Here is a 16198-nt window from a genome sequence, read left to right on the forward strand (position 1 = left end):
ATCTTTGTTTTCAAGTCCTGTGTTGATATTTTTTAATCTCACCATTTTAGCAATTACACTTATTAAATGTCAACAATGGTATGTCGTATGTTTTGCGTATAATTAATTATTCAGCCATAATAAGTCATTTCTCCCAAAAACTCCCTTCCTTCCCCCCTCCCCCCCTATGGAGTTGCAGCTTTGCTAGTAGTTTACTTCAGGTTCGGTGCGTCAGCCACAAGATAGCCAATCCTGTGATAGTCAATAGTGGAAGGGTGTCTGTTCTTTGGCATACTTTGTTTTCAGGAGTGTGGGTTGGGGGGTGTGTACTAACTCACACACACGATCACTTGCCATTCTAGCCTGCGAGGGTGGGGGTGTTGGGGTCCCAGGCGGTTGGTGCAGGTGAGGGCCAGGATTCTTTAAACAATTAACTAATGCCACACAGGTGCGGTCTGTGTCCAGTGTACCTATGCCCCTCCTAGCCTCCCTCAGGAGAACCTACCCTTCATAACTAGCCCATCGGTCCAGTTTTCTCCTCCACACTCTCGCACGAGGGCCCCCGGGGCACCGGTGACCTCCATTTTTGCTAAGATAAATGGCAGGTCCTGAAATCTACTCGTGATTTTAGTTTTGTATGTATGGGGAAACCAGCCCATGAGACAATGACCCAGGGAGCATGGCACCTCCTTCTCCACTATTTTCGCCACAGTTGTTGTTACCTCCTCCCAGTACTTCTGCAGGGTCAGGCATTGCCATATCATGTGTATGAAATTATCTCCTATCTCTTTGCATCACGGGCAGGCCACATCGTTCACATTGAAGTATCTAATGGTACGGTCTGGATTGAGATTGGCCCTGTTCAGCATGTAAAAGTCAATTAACTTAAATCTGGCGTTCCCGCTACCCTTCAGTATTCTGTCTAGTATTTTTACCCAGTCTCCTTCTGGCATGGGGATTCCTAGGTGACCCACCCATTTGCTGCGCAGCGCGTCTAATGGTAAAAGCTTGTCTTTCAGTATTGACCTGTATAGGGCTGTCACTGCTCTGTAGGTGTCCGATGATGTCACAATGTATTGACAGGGCCTATCTGGTTGTGGTTCTTTCGGCCCTGCATTCGAGTGTTTACGTAGTGCTGCTGTTACTGCCCTCTGAAGCAGGAAATGACCCTGTGGTAGGATAATTCTGTCCTAAATTCTTCGAAAGGGAGAAGCTCCGCCTCACAATACAGGTCTCCCACCATTGTTGCCCCAGCCTCTGCCCACTCTGTCAGCCCTCCCATATTTCACCATGAGGCAATGCAGCAAACGCCCTTAGGGGCATGTCAGGGAAGTACAGTAATTTTGACACTTCTTCAGTAAGCAATTAGTCCAACACCGGCTCATTACTTGGACCTCTCCAGTATCCTCCCGGTGTGGGCCCCCGTCCGCAGCAGCACTCCAAATAGCCTATCTAGAGTCAGAACAAATGGTCCGGTTGTACGACTGGAGTCCAGTCTTCTAGTCATCCATTGTGTGAACCAATGTAGTTATGCAAAGAGATAGTATGCCTCACTGCATTGACCCCCCGTCCATCACCTAGTGCTGCAATGTAGCAAGCGCCACACTTTCCATCCTGAGCCCCATAGAAACCCAATGGTCATCAAGCCTAATTCCCTGAACACTCCCCTAGGGATCCTTACAGGCAGCACCACGAACAAGTGCAACAAAGGCGGGAGCGCCACTATTTTAAGGAGTGCCACTGTGACCGCCACCAAAAGAGGGAGTATTCTCCAGAACTCTTTCTTTTTTAGGAATTTAACAGCTATACCTACATTCCCTTCCAGGAGATCAGAGGGGTCATGGTATATGCGAACCCCTAGCTATTGCAATTAGCGGGGTTCCCAATGTAGCAAGTCCAGACTGTCTGGGGATTCCCTGTCCGCCTGTGTTGGGAACAGTTTGGATTTTTGTCAGTTTACCCTTAATCCTGATAGCGCTCTGAATTTCACTAGCATGTCCCTAGCTCCTCTCAAGTCGTCTGCCGTGTTCCCGAGGAATATCAATAAATCATCTGAATACAGGGATATCCGGTGAGATCTGCCGCCAGTCAATACTCCCTGATACCATTCTCCTGATTTGGCATGGCAGGCCAGAGGCTCCAACGCCAGAGCAAATAGCAGTGGAGACCAGAAACAACCCTGTCTTGTTATTCACCCTATGCAGTAACTGTCAGAGACAGCTTGTCCTGTTCGGACTCTAGCCCTTGGGTCGTTATAGAGGAACTTTGTCCATTGCAGGAATCCCAGTCTCAATTTGAGACGCTTCAGCACCCCGTATAAATAGCTCCATTCCAGGCTGTCAGATGCGTTTTTGACGTCAACAGCAAATACGGTGGCATGAGTGCGATCATAGGTATCATTCTCTAATAGGGTTAATTGTTGCCGGATATTAAGTGCCTGTAGCACCCCTAAATCTAGTATTTAGGTGGCATCCCGAGACCCTGAAATCATATTCCTGACGACCTAAGAAGAGCCATTCACTAAAGCGTTGCACCAGCAGAGAAGACTACAGACACCAACTGACCTGGCCCCAGCCGTACCGGCCTGTCTGTAGTCCCCGATGATCGTGCACAAAAAGACAACCTGTCCTGCAACCCAGCGACCTCCAAACCCTTGTGAGGACTGCCTTCCTTTGACAAAGATCAAGATCTCCCATGGACGGCGGACCTGTCCAGAAGAAAGCAACTTTAAAGAACAAAGAACTCTGTCCTGAGGAACCGCAAAACTACTGAAAGACCCAACTCTGGACCCAACTCCCACAGCCCAAGTCAAATGGCCCACTGGTCCTGTGAAGGACCCCCAGCACTTCTGAGTAAGAGTCCTCCGTGGGCTGACTTCTGCCGTACTTCACGTCGACGCCTGGAACCTCAATTCAAAAACTGCCCCCTAACTGTGACCTTCCTGTTGAGACTTTTCCAACGCCTAAGGACATCCTAAACTCTTTAAGCCCCTGGGTCTTGGGGAGCACAACCAATGGTGTCCCTAAGCCCCCTAGCGTCTCTACTTACCTGGGCAACTGTGTGTTTTCTTCGTCCTGCCTCCTGGCATGAGGCTGTAGCCTTTCAACAAAACCGAACTCCCCCCATTGGTTTGCATTGGGCGCACATCGCTGTGTTGGTACTCTGCACCGGCCGTCCCTGTGTCATTGATGGTGTAAATTTGGTGCTGCCTTGTGGCCCCCCGTGCTTACCTTAACCCCCCCAAGACTGTGTTACCAAACCGTGTTACTCACCTGTGAGCAGCATTTCTTCGATTACCCCCCTTTCTCCTTTGATAACATTGGCACCAGATCCCGAGTTTGAACCCTGCACCTGGCCGCCCATGTGCCTCTGGAGGTGCAGATTTGCTACTTACCTGAACCTTGCCTGGTGCTGATTCTTCATCCTGAAAACCAAGACTGTAAGTTGTGTACTTAACCTGCAACACCGCATTCTTGTTTTCCTCCCATAGGTTAACATTGCTAAACACAAAATTGCAGTGTGTCTGTTTTTTAAAGTGAAAAGTATTTCTTATGAAAAACATACTTACCTTTTTAGGTTTTGCCTGGCGAAAAGATGCGCTCTGCGCATCTTTTTCGCGCAGTCGAAAACCTGATGAGAACTGTAGTGTGGGTTTGGGTCGGCCCTCGTCATTCATTGGCTGGCTCCATAAATGGAGCCTAGCCATTGGACGAGGGGCCTGTCCGTCAATGCCGGACCAGATTCGGGGGCGTTCCCGAGATTCTTTGGCTTTTGCCGACGTCACGCGACGTCAGCCGAAAGCCGGGAACGCCCCCGAATCTGGTCTGGCATTGAGCCGGCACCCGCCTTCCTGCTTGGTGAGTGATCTGACACAATCATCAGAGGAAGTATCCCTGCTGGGGTTCACGTACATCTCTCGCTTCTCACCGCTGAGGCAGAAGGCGCCTTTTCTGCCTTGCCTGCGCCTGATATCTTCCGAGCCACGTGCAACCTTTGCCCGCTCTCCACCCTGAACAAAGTGCACCGCCACATGGACAGCGGGCAGGGAACGTGTGACGCAGCTAGCGCTGCGAAACGGGAGCATCCATGCCAGGCCAGCAGCGCTAGTGATGGAGTCCAGGCCCTCACATCTTTACAAACGCGGTGTGACAGAGTTAAGGGGGGGGGTGTTGTTTCACGGCTGACCGAACCTCTTCGAGGCGCAGACACCTCTGGGAGCGCCACCGCCAGGTCGTCAGCCGGACACGTCTCTGGACTGCTCGTTCACACGATCACAGCACAGGGGGGGACGTGTGAAGAGGCTGGTCTCCGAGGGCTGGCACGGCCCGACTGCAGTACAGCTGCAAACAGTTTCAGCTGCAGAGTCATCTGTAAAGTATAGCGCACCACTCAAACGCTGACAAAATATAGCGTCCAAATACCCTTCTGAAAAATAGGGCCCCATGTGGTTAATAATTTAAAAAATCTACACCCAACCAGACAATGTGCATGTCAGAGAATATTTCTATATGTGATCGTCTGACGTACAGCCATAGAAACCACGTCACTCTCATGGGCGCAGTTTCACCAACATGCTACAGCACCAACTACACAATGTCTCATTAATTTTTTTGTGGTATTTTTAGGCACGGGGAGATTCAGTAATTTGTCCAGAAGTGCAGGATTTTGAGAAGACGCCAAAACTTGTACCTGGGTTTCCCAATTTCAAAGATACAGCTCTGGCCCCTAACACCACATTCTCTACCCCCACCCCCCCCCCACCCCCCCTTCGACTCTTTGCGCAATACCTCCCTGAGCCCATCCACTCTCGCCTCTCTCTCTCTTCTCCATCGCTAATCGCTTTCTCTCTACCTATGCCCACCCTCCCATCTATATATCTCTCTCGACGCCTCTCTTTGCTGCAGTTAAAATGGGGGAGCTGCGGCCTGCGGAAAGTGACAGGGACACCGGGAGCGGCCCCGGGCTTTCAAAACCACCCCCAAGGGCACCGACCCACGGGGTAAATGCACAGTGGAATAAAGGGCCTGTCAGGCAATGTAAGTGATGCGTGTGTAAAGCGCTCCAAAAGCTTCAGGTCAAGTTGGCGCTGAGAAGGAACACTCCTGTATTCGAACATCGTTTTTAGAAAGCGGTTACTTCATGGAATAAATATTCCTTCTAATTATAACTACATAAGAGAAAATAATTCTATGTTTTAAACTGACACAAATGGACATCCACTGTGCAGAATTATCCATTTGGAATTCTGCATGTACATTTGACATTCTCGTCAAAATCCAGGACTGTTCTCCAAGCTCCTAGAAGCCCTTCATTTTATTGTGCGTGCTCTGAAAGTTATCATGAGGGTGCGATGCACACGAGTCTAGGAGGAGGCAAAACCAGAAGAACGAACGGACACTGCACAAGCGCTAGTGCACCGCCTAGAGCCTCAAAATCTATCACGAGGCGCTAGTTCCAAGTAGATAACAATTGCCTACTTGGAACTAGCGCCTCCTGAAAGACTTGGAGGTTCTAGGCGGTGAAGTAGCGCTTGTGCAGTGTCCGTGCTTTCTGCTGGTTTTGCCCAGGGCGCTATCTGAGCAGAGGGTATCTCTGTACCGGGGTCTGGGTGGGGTGGGGGGGGGGGGGGGGGGAGCTGAGTCTCCCCGGCCTTCTCTTGGGGTGGGGGTGGGGGCGGGACACGGGCCGGACGTGAGGCGGCGGGCCCTCCCGGCAGCAAGGGGTCTCATAGAATGCTCTCCACCCTTGTTTCGAGTGTGAGATCACGGCACTGCACACCTCGACCCCTCTCCACGAGCCTGCTCGTGACTTCACCGATGTGCTTTGCATGCGCCACACAACTGCAGGGAATGCTTGGCGCTAGGGCTGCCTGGCCGGCGCGTTTGGAGTTGGAGACAGACTGAACCTGGCGACAGTCTGAAGGTTTGAGTACATCCACAGGTCCTTGAGGCCTTGCACAGTATGACGTTGTAACTACATATGTGTATGTCACTCACCGCCTCGCATCTTTACGGCTCGGTCATATGGCCGGTGTTTTCCGTGCAACGAACATGGAAGGCCTCCCCCGTTACAATGCCAGGAGAGGGAACCCGCCGCCCCTGTGGCTGTTGCATAAACATGCGTCACACCTGAAGTTCAGACCCAGCGCTGCACAGAAGTGCAAATGAGTCGTGGACGAGCTGCTGTCCTTGTGTAGGTGTCGCCCCCGGAAGCATGGGACGCTTGCCCAGTACCAATGCTTGTCCGTGCCTTGATTGCTCTGCATTTATCCCCCTTTTGTCTTCCAGAGCCCGCCTTTGTCGGGTAGCGCCCTGGGCGGAAATGCATTTGGCGCCCTCCTGCTGGTGAATAAAACGAGGCAGCGGGAGCCCTTGGGTTCAGAGGGCCGCCCCTGGAGGATTGCATTAGTAGTGTCTGGCCTCTGCACAGATCCCTGCGCCACCCCACTCACCTGCATTATGCACCGATTTGCATCTCACCCTGGTGCCAAGCTGTTGGTTGGAGGGGGGTTAATGGTGCATGGCAGCAGCGGGTGGGAGGAGATGGGAGGGCAAGAAAGCAGGCTGATGGGGTGTTAAAAACAGGTCTGCAGCTCTGGAGCCAGAAGCAGGGTCTCTGCTGACATTAATGCAGACAGCTCCTTACGCCCCTCTGAAGCCTGCGCCTTGGGCATGGAGCCCGCTCGCCCATGCCAAAAGCCGGCCCTGGGCGGCACAAACAGAATGGCCTCTCTGCAGTGATGTCACTCCTTTCCTGCCACCCCCTTCTGCCTCGATGTTTACAGAGGCCTACTAATGTTGAGGGCGGCCATGGGCAGTGCCACTCCTAGGCTGGCGGTGGGCATGGTGTATGCGAGTTGTTATTCTTCCTACTTTATCCCCAACAAGCACTAGGAAATTCCGGAGGTCAAGCGCTCCTAAACAGAGGATATATTTTCCATCATTTAATATTTTCTTCATATGTGCAATGAATTAAGTTGTTAATAAGGATGGCCAGTTTATATGGCCAACCGGAGCTCAGTTAGCTGCTAGAACAAGCAGTGGCCTCGTGGCGTCTTGAAGCATTGCTCTGTACCACAAAAGCTGAAAGGTCATCTACATGAATCTGCTGGGACAATGCTCTGAAGAAGAAACGTCCCCCCTAAGCACAACATGTGATTTCCATTCATGGGGCGCGAGGGATGTGCTGCAAGTGTCTGTCAGTCACTGTGATGGCCGATGCCATCTTTAGGGGAGCGGTGACTTTTCCCGCCCAACGACCAGTGCTGCAATGAGAGCCAGAACCAGCAGCACGGTGATTGTGACCATCCCGCCGGAGCGGCCCGAGAGGCCGAGGTCCAGGTCAACCACGTCAGTCACTGCAATAGAAAAGATGTGCGCGTTAGGAGTGACGTCACTGCCGGGGACTACGTCTCATCATCAGGGCTCAGCTTGTACCAGGTGTCCTTGCTCGAGACATCTCGCTGGATCCTTGGCGCAGGTACACACATGCATTGGTCACACCCGGGGCTTCACTGACGCCCCGCACATGACAGCCAGTGCCCCACAGGAGGCCATTTACACTCAGCTCTTGCATCTCCGACTCTTCCAGACTACAGGCCGTCCTTTCCCCACAGCACCCCAAACACACCGTGCTCTCATTCTAGCAGTCTGGCCCCACTCACAGCTCAGGCACACACCCATGCTGCAGCAATCACTCACAACAGCCCTCAGCACCACGTGCACCCTTCACAGACCAGCACTCTGGAGGCACACGCACACCTCTTACACACTCACAACCACACGCGCACCCCTCACACTCACAACCACACGCGCGCCCCTCACACTCACAACCACACGCGCGCCCCTCACATCCTGACAACCACACGCACGCCTCTTACACACTCACAACCACACGCATGCCTCTTACTCACAACCACACGCGCACCCCTCACACTCACAACCACACGCGCGCCCCTCACATCCTGACAACCACACGCACGCCTCTTACACACTCACAACCACACGTGCACCCCTCACACACTGACAACCACACGCACGCCTCTTACACACTCAGACACACCTCTTACACACTCACAACCACACGCGCACCCCTCACACACTGACAACCACACGCACGCCTCTTACACACTCACAACCACACGCACGCCTCTTACACACTCAGACACACCTCTTACACACTCACAACCACACGCGCACCCCTCACACACTGACAACCACACGCACGCCTCTTACACACTCACAACCACACGCACACCTTATACACACTCACAACCACACGCACGCCTCTTACACACTCACAACCACACGCACACCTTATACACACTCACAACAACACGCACACCTTATACACACTCACAACCACACGCACGCCTCTTACACACTCACAACCACACGCACACCTTATACACACTCACAACCACACGCACGCCATCAGCCCCACGCGCACCCTTCACAGACCAGCACTCTGGAGGCACACGCACGCCTAACACACTCACGCCTCTTACACACTCACAACCACACACATGCCTCTTACTCACAACCACACGCATGCCTCTTACTCACAACCACACGCGCACCCCTCACACTCACAACCACACGCGCGCCCCTCACATCCTGACAACCACACGCACGCCTCTTACACACTCACAACCACACGTGCACCCCTCACACACTGACAACCACACGCACGCCTCTTACACACTCAGACACACCTCTTACACACTCACAACCACACGCGCACCCCTCACACACTGACAACCACACGCACGCCTCTTACACACTCGCAACCACACGTGCACCCCTCACACACTGACAACCACACGCGCGCCCCTCACATCCTGACAACCACACGCACGCCTCTTACACACTCACAACCACACGCGCACCCCTCACACTCACAACCACACGTGCACCCCTCACACACTGACAACCACACGCACGCCTCTTACACACTCAGACACACCTCTTACACACTCACAACCACACGCGCACCCCTCACACACTGACAACCACACGCACGCCTCTTACACACTCACAACCACACGCACACCTTATACACACTCACAACCACACGCACGCCTCTTACACACTCACAACCACACGCACACCTTATACACACTCACAACAACACGCACACCTTATACACACTCACAACCACACGCACGCCTCTTACACACTCACAACCACACGCACACCTTATACACACTCACAACCACACGCACGCCATCAGCCCCACGCGCACCCTTCACAGACCAGCACTCTGGAGGCACACGCACGCCTAACACACTCACGCCTCTTACACACTCACAACCACACACATGCCTCTTACTCACAACCACACGCATGCCTCTTACTCACAACCACACGCGCACCCCTCACACTCACAACCACACGCGCGCCCCTCACATCCTGACAACCACACGCACGCCTCTTACACACTCACAACCACACGCGCACCCCTCACACACTGACAACCACACGCACGCCTCTTACACACTCGCAACCACACGTGCACCCCTCACACACTGACAACCACACGCACGCCTCTTACACACTCACAACCACACGCACACCTTATACACACTCACAACCACACGCACGCCTCTTACACACTCACAACCACACGCACACCTTATACACACTCACAACAACACGCACACCTTATACACACTCACAACCACACGCACGCCTCTTACACACTCACAACCACACGCACACCTTATACACACTCACAACCACACGCACGCCATCAGCCCCACGCGCACCCTTCACAGACCAGCACTCTGGAGGCACACGCACGCCTAACACACTCACGCCTCTTACACACTCACAACCACACGCATGCCTCTTACTCACAACCACACGCATGCCTCTTACTCACAACCACACGCGCACCCCTCACACTCACAACCACACGCGCGCCCACCACATCCTGACAACCACACGCACGCCTCTTACACACTCACAACCACACGTGCACCCCTCACACACTGACAACCACACGCACGCCTCTTACACACTCAGACACACCTCTTACACACTCACAACCACACGCGCACCCCTCACACACTGACAACCACACGCACGCCTCTTACACACTCGCAACCACACGCACGCCTCTTACACACTCACAACCACACGCACACCTTATACACACTCACAACAACACGCACACCTTATACACACTCACAACCACACGCACACCTTATACACACTCACAACAACACGCACGCCTCTTACACACTGACAACCACACGCACGCCTCTTACACACTCGCAACCACACGTGCACCCCTCACACACTGACAACCACACGCACGCCTCTTACACACTCACAACCACACGCACGCCTCTTACACACTCACAACCACACGCACACCTTATACACACTCACAACAACACGCACGCCTCTTACACACTCACAACCACACGCACGCCTTTTACACACTAACAACACGCACGCCATCAGCCCCACGCGCACCCTTCACAGACCAGCACTCTGGAGGCACACTCACGCCTCTTACACACTCACAACCACACGCGCACCCCTCACACACTGACAACCACACGCATGCCTCTTACACACTCACAACAACATGCACGCAGTAGATCATTGCTAAAAACCAGTGGCAAAATCAATGAGTCCCAAAGGCCATTTCTGTTGTTTTTGTCAATACTTGTGCTTTAAGCATCTTTATACCTCAGCGGAAAGAAATACATGTGACATTTCTTTTTTTTTTAAATAGTTTTGTTACAGATTGTCTGCTACGTTCGCCTCCAAAATAGGCACCCTGCCTTACATAATTATACAATGACCAGTGTGAACTGGAAGCGATGCATTGTCCATTGTAATACTGTGGGCTCAGTTATAGTTTTTGTGGCATGAAACTGCACATTAAGCCACAGAAATTGACGTTAGTGGTACGTATGCATTTAGTTATACCCCTTACTTTCTGGCACGGACAAGGCTTTGTGTTGTGCTCTTAATGTACTGTGATTATGTGGTACTTTCTAAATCCCCCTCTTGGGTGGTTAATCTACTGCTGCACCCCTTGGGTGCCTTCACTTGGCCTCATGTTGATCTCCTTTGGTGCTGACCATTTTCTGCAGATAACACAAGCCTGTTGGAAGTAAAGTGCATTGTGACTTGCTTTCCCCCATCTCTCACAGCCTGCTCTGTGCAAAAGTATTGTACACCCTTTGACACCTGTCTCTTGCCTGTGAAGAACCCTTTCCCACCTTTGAGTTAGTTTCACAGCCCAGCTATCTCACACCTACCTACTGTCTGCTGTTCCTCTGTGACACCTCGCTATTGTCTGCAGCACTCCCTTTCACCAGTGTACATCATTGCAGCCCCTTTCACACTTGTTTGTTGCCTGTACAATCCTTTGTACAACTGATGTTACACAAAGAGCTTCTCCCACCCAAACCTACCCATTATCTACACACTCCCTCTCAGACTTCTTGCTGTGTACAACCCTTTTAACACTCCTCTTTTATCTGCACAATCCCTCTCTCTCTCACTCCTACATCATCATCTCTCTCCCCAGTCTGTCACCTTTGAAGGCCTTTTTACACCTATTGGTTACCTATGCGGTCGGTTCATCTCTAACAACAGTGTATAACTTGCACAGGGGGCTCGCAGTGTGTGGAGGGCTCTGTGTGGGTGGCTCTGTGTGGGTGTGTGTGGGGCTCTGTGTGGGTATGTGGAGGGCTCTGTGGGTGTGTGGAGGGCTCTGTGTGGGTGTGTGGGGGGGCTCTTTGTGGGTGTGTGAGGGGACTCTGTGTGGGTCTGTGGAGGGGCTCTGTGTGGGTGTGTGGGGGGCTCTTTGTGGGTGTGTGTGGGGGGGGCTCTGCGTGGGTGTGTGGAGGGCTCAGTCTGGGTGTGTGGGGGGTCTCGCAGTGTGTGTGAGGGCTCTGTGTGGGTGTGTGTGGGCTCTGTGGGTGTGTGTGTAGGGGGGCCCTGTGTGTGTGAGGGGGCTCTGTGTGGGGGGTTCGGTGTGGGTGTGTGTGGCATTTGCGAGAGATTAAGCTATTGGCATTGTAAAGGACAATGCCATTTATTTATCAGTTTTCAAAACGAACACATAAATAAAGAAATTGTCATTTACAATGCCAATAGCTCTAACTTTTCCAAAGGCAAAACCGTTGCATTGTAAATGCTTGTTACAAATTTCTTGGTCTTAAAATAAATCCTGAAAGAAGCTTATTTTCATAAAATTAGTGTGGATCTCCTTTTTGAGTTGTGTGTCATGTATTAATCACTGTGCGCATGACAACTGTCTTTTTGCGTTTACTTTGAGGCCTGTTACTTCTTGGGGAATCTCTGGACTCCTTGCACAATATAACCTCTTAGTGTTATATCATATAAAGAGCCAACTGCCTACATGGTGGCTTTGAGTTAAGGTCTCAGTGTTTTGTGCTCACTCTTGTGTACAGGCCTCGAAGATTCTGAAGCTTCTTGGACTCTTGATCTTATGCGTCCTGCTGGTCCTCAGTATTCATAAGCACACGTAAGGTCTGCAGTGGGCTCTGGGCTAGAGTTGCCTTTCAGACAACATCCACACCTCTGATGAGGCAGTTCGGGAACTTCCTTGGTGGATGACAGAGGCCTTTCTGACCTACCCTCAAGGGTTCACAGTAGTGATCGATGCATCATTTCAGAGTTGTGTCTGTCACCTGGACCAGGTAGAAATCCGAGGCCTTTTATTTCTGGAGGAGCTGAAACACAATTTCAATCTTCAAGAACTGCATGCCATTCTGTTGATCCTGAAAGCTTTTCTGCCATCCATCGGTCCAGGTCTTAACGGACCACACAATTGCCACACAGTACTCAACAAGCATGACCGTGTCTGCCACAGCCCTACTTTTTTCTTTCTGTTGCAATCCTCGTTAGGAGCAAGAGAGACTTCATCAGTTGAATCCAAAGAGGGCCCTTAGTTTCTTCATGGATCCTGTCTAAGGAGTATTAACTTTGTTGAGATGGAATGTCCTGTCCATAAAAATGTTGTCTCCTGGCCAGAGGGCCCTTTGCTAATTTCGCCTAGCCTGCCACTATGGCGAGAATGGGAGGTTTTCTGGTGCTGTGCATCTGCGCGGCCTTCACATAGGTGTCAGTTCAGGCCTTCACCAGTAGTTACTATCTTCAAGCTCAGGTCCGCAGAGAGAGGCATTTTGACTGCAAGGTACTGCAGAATGTCCATGGGTAAGTCCTTTTGTCAGAGCCTCCTCCATTTCGGAGCTACTGCTTTGGTGTCTAATCTAAGATACATCTGCTTTTTTACCAAATAACAAGTTACTTGTTCTCCGGATGGATAAAAGTTAGATAATGAGGATACTCTAGCTGCAGGTTCCTCACTTCCCTCCCGCCTCTTTGTTCTGTGCAGAGAACTTTATGAGTATGAAAAGATTCAAAGTTAGATTTTGCACACTGTCCTGTAATGATCTGGCATAATTGATGTGTCTCTGAGGGTACAGAAAAGTGAAACTAGGAAACAGGTGTCCATGTTCAGGAGTGCTGCCTACATACTCCTGTGCACCATCACTTCAAGAGACAGAACACAGCTGCCTTGTGCCATCCACTGGCACATGGGAACAATTGCTTATCATGTCCAGCGCCTGGGGGAATTCACAAGGTGAGGAATCTACAGTTAGAATATCCACCAGAAAGAGCGAACAGAAGATAAGTAACTTGGTTGTTTGATTATTAAAATTTCTCATTTTGTTTAATTTCATAGAGAACAACCATCACATCAAGGTTTTCCTGCCTAAGAAGCTTCTGGAGTGTTTACCGAAGTGTACCCTGCTGCCCAAAGAGAGGTTACGATGGAACACAAATGAGGTTAGTTACTGCTATCCAACATGGTTGCACATCTGTCTTTTTACCATTTTCATTTGCTAACTAAGCCTAGCTTCAAATACCTGTACGCGGTAGCCATGCCATTTGCATAATATGTATTTGCCATTTACCTTTGCCAGATTAATTAGGAGCCCATTCACAAAGTCATGTCCCCAAGATTCCTTTTCTTAAACATTAGAGTGTGATGTGGGTTTGCCTCTTTTGTCTGCCTTTCTTGGCCAGAAATATTTTGTTTTTTATTTATTCAAATGTATAGCAATAATCAAGAGTTGTTACAGTTTTTGTATTGTAGCATGTCTCAGGCTTTCAGAACAGTGTAGTGTGTGATTGGTGATTTCAAGTTGGGAAACAAATGTATAGTACCTAGTTAGAGCAGCGTCAAGGATGCCACAGGTTCATCGCTGTCTCTAGGGGAATGACCTTGGCTGGCTTAGCTAAGTGATAAGTTTTATATTTCCAAAGAGTCTATGGAGTTCTCTACACAGTTTTGTTAACAGCAACAATTGTCTGTGTATACGCAATACATGGGGACATAGTCCATCATATTTTGCTTGATAATTAGGAATTGAAAGTGTTATACTTATTGTGTTATTTTTGTTTGCAAAACACACTACCACCAACAAGGGTATCCCGGTGCAGTGCAGGTGTGTGTGTGCCTAGCCCTGCCTATGGTAGGTTGGTTAATCACCTGCGAGGGTATCCTGGTGCAGAGTGTGTGTGTGTGTGTGTGTGCCTAGCCATGCCTCGGGTGGGTTGGTTAATCACGCACAAGTGGATATCCTGATGCAGAGAGTGTGTGTGCCCATCCCTGCCTACGGTAGGTTGGTTAATCACCCACAAGGGTATCCTGGTGCAGAGTGTGTGTGTGTGCCTAGCCATGCCTAGGGTGGGTTGGTTAATCACCCACACGGGGGTATCCTGATGCCGAGACTGTGTATGCCCAGCCCTGCCTATGGTAGGTTGGTTAATCCCCCACGAGGGTATCCTGGTGCAGTGCAGGTGTATGTGCCCGCTTTGCCTATAGTAGGTTGGTTAATCACCCACAAGGGCATCCTGGTGTAGTGCAGGTGTGTGTGCGCCCATCCCTGCCTAGGGTGGGTTGGTTAATCACCCACACGGGGGTATCCTGATGCCGAGAGTGTGTGTGCCCATCCCTGCCTACGGTAGGTTGGTTAATCTCCCATGAGGGTATCCTGGTGCAGTGCAGTTGTGTGTGCCCATCCCTGCCGAGGGAGGGTTGGTTAATTGAAAAGCCAGTTCTTCAGCTTCTTGCGGAATCAAAGAAGAGAGGAGGAGGCCGCTCTGATGAGGAGCAGGCTGTCATTTCACACTTCAGGAGCGATGTAGGAGAACGTCCGTCCTCCGGCTCTGGTTCTGTGTCAGCTTGGGATTTGTGTGAGTAGGAGTTCTATGGAGCCAAAGTCTCTGGGTGTTTGGTGGACGGAGATGCAACTGTTCAGGTATTTGGGGCCTGAGTCGTGCAGTTCCTTTAATGTGTGTGTGAGGAGTTTGAATTCATTGTGTATCGGGAGCCAGTGTAGTTCACTGAGGTGTGATGTGAGTTCTGTGTGACCTTCCCCTATGTTACATATATTTCAAATCTTGTGCAACCATGGGGTCGCGTTTGGTTGGTTAGGACTCTTACACGGAGGTCTCTTGATAATTAACAAATAGATAAGTGAGTCCCGTACAGGATTATGACATAGTTAGTTTGTTATATGTGGCTCTCACTGAAAGCCTGCAACATGAACATCCATTTGTAAATCTATTTATTCATTGCTATAACGTAATAACAGTGGATAAGAAATGTCACCCACTGTTGCTCAACATAAAGGAATATCAGGCTGCTCTGACAGCCCTCTCTGAGAACCTGTAAGTTCAGCGCTGACTTTCTGCTATGATGGAGGGCAGAGGACTCCTCTTTGGGAGGGGTGGGTGTGGGATAGCACAGTGGGTGGTAGACTAGGTGCTGGAGGGCATTTGTTTTTTAATTTGTCACAGGGAGAAGCCATGTTATGTATGTAAAATTATACATGGGTAAAAAGTGAATGACAGAGATCTTTCTGACTATGTCCAGATCTCGGAGGGAACTACACAACAATTGCAGTGGTGGCTAATGAACCAAGCTTGGGTCAGAGGCAGATCCCTCTCCCTTCCCCAACCAGGTCTCACAGTGGTGACAGATGAGTCACTTCTGGGATGGGGCAGCCATCTGGGAGAGGCGGAGATCAGAAGTGGAGTCTGGGCTCCATATCAACCTGATGGAGCTTCGGGCCATCCGCCTGGCACTAAAAGCATTCCTTCCCTCTCTCAAAGGGAAAGTGGTACAGATGTTCACCAACAACACCACCGCCATGTGA

The 16198-nt window shown here is 50.8% G+C and overlaps 1 protein-coding gene across 7 annotated transcripts in view; it reads left to right on the plus strand.

Annotated features, from left to right (window-relative positions):
- CAMTA2 (calmodulin binding transcription activator 2) overlaps nt 1–16198 on the plus strand; it is an 809661-nt gene that overhangs the window by 139567 nt on the left and 653896 nt on the right. For all 7 annotated transcript variants that reach the window (XM_078668358.1, XM_078668360.1, XM_078668361.1 and 4 more), the window contains exon 3: nt 13717–13820. In XM_078668358.1, the coding sequence (XP_078524484.1) occupies nt 13717–13820 (104 nt within the window). The remainder of the gene's footprint in view (nt 1–13716; nt 13821–16198) is intronic.

The sequence above is a fragment of the Lissotriton helveticus genome, chromosome 12 (genome assembly GCF_964261635.1).
Source record: "Lissotriton helveticus chromosome 12, aLisHel1.1, whole genome shotgun sequence".
Lineage (NCBI taxonomy): Eukaryota > Metazoa > Chordata > Amphibia > Caudata > Salamandridae > Lissotriton > Lissotriton helveticus.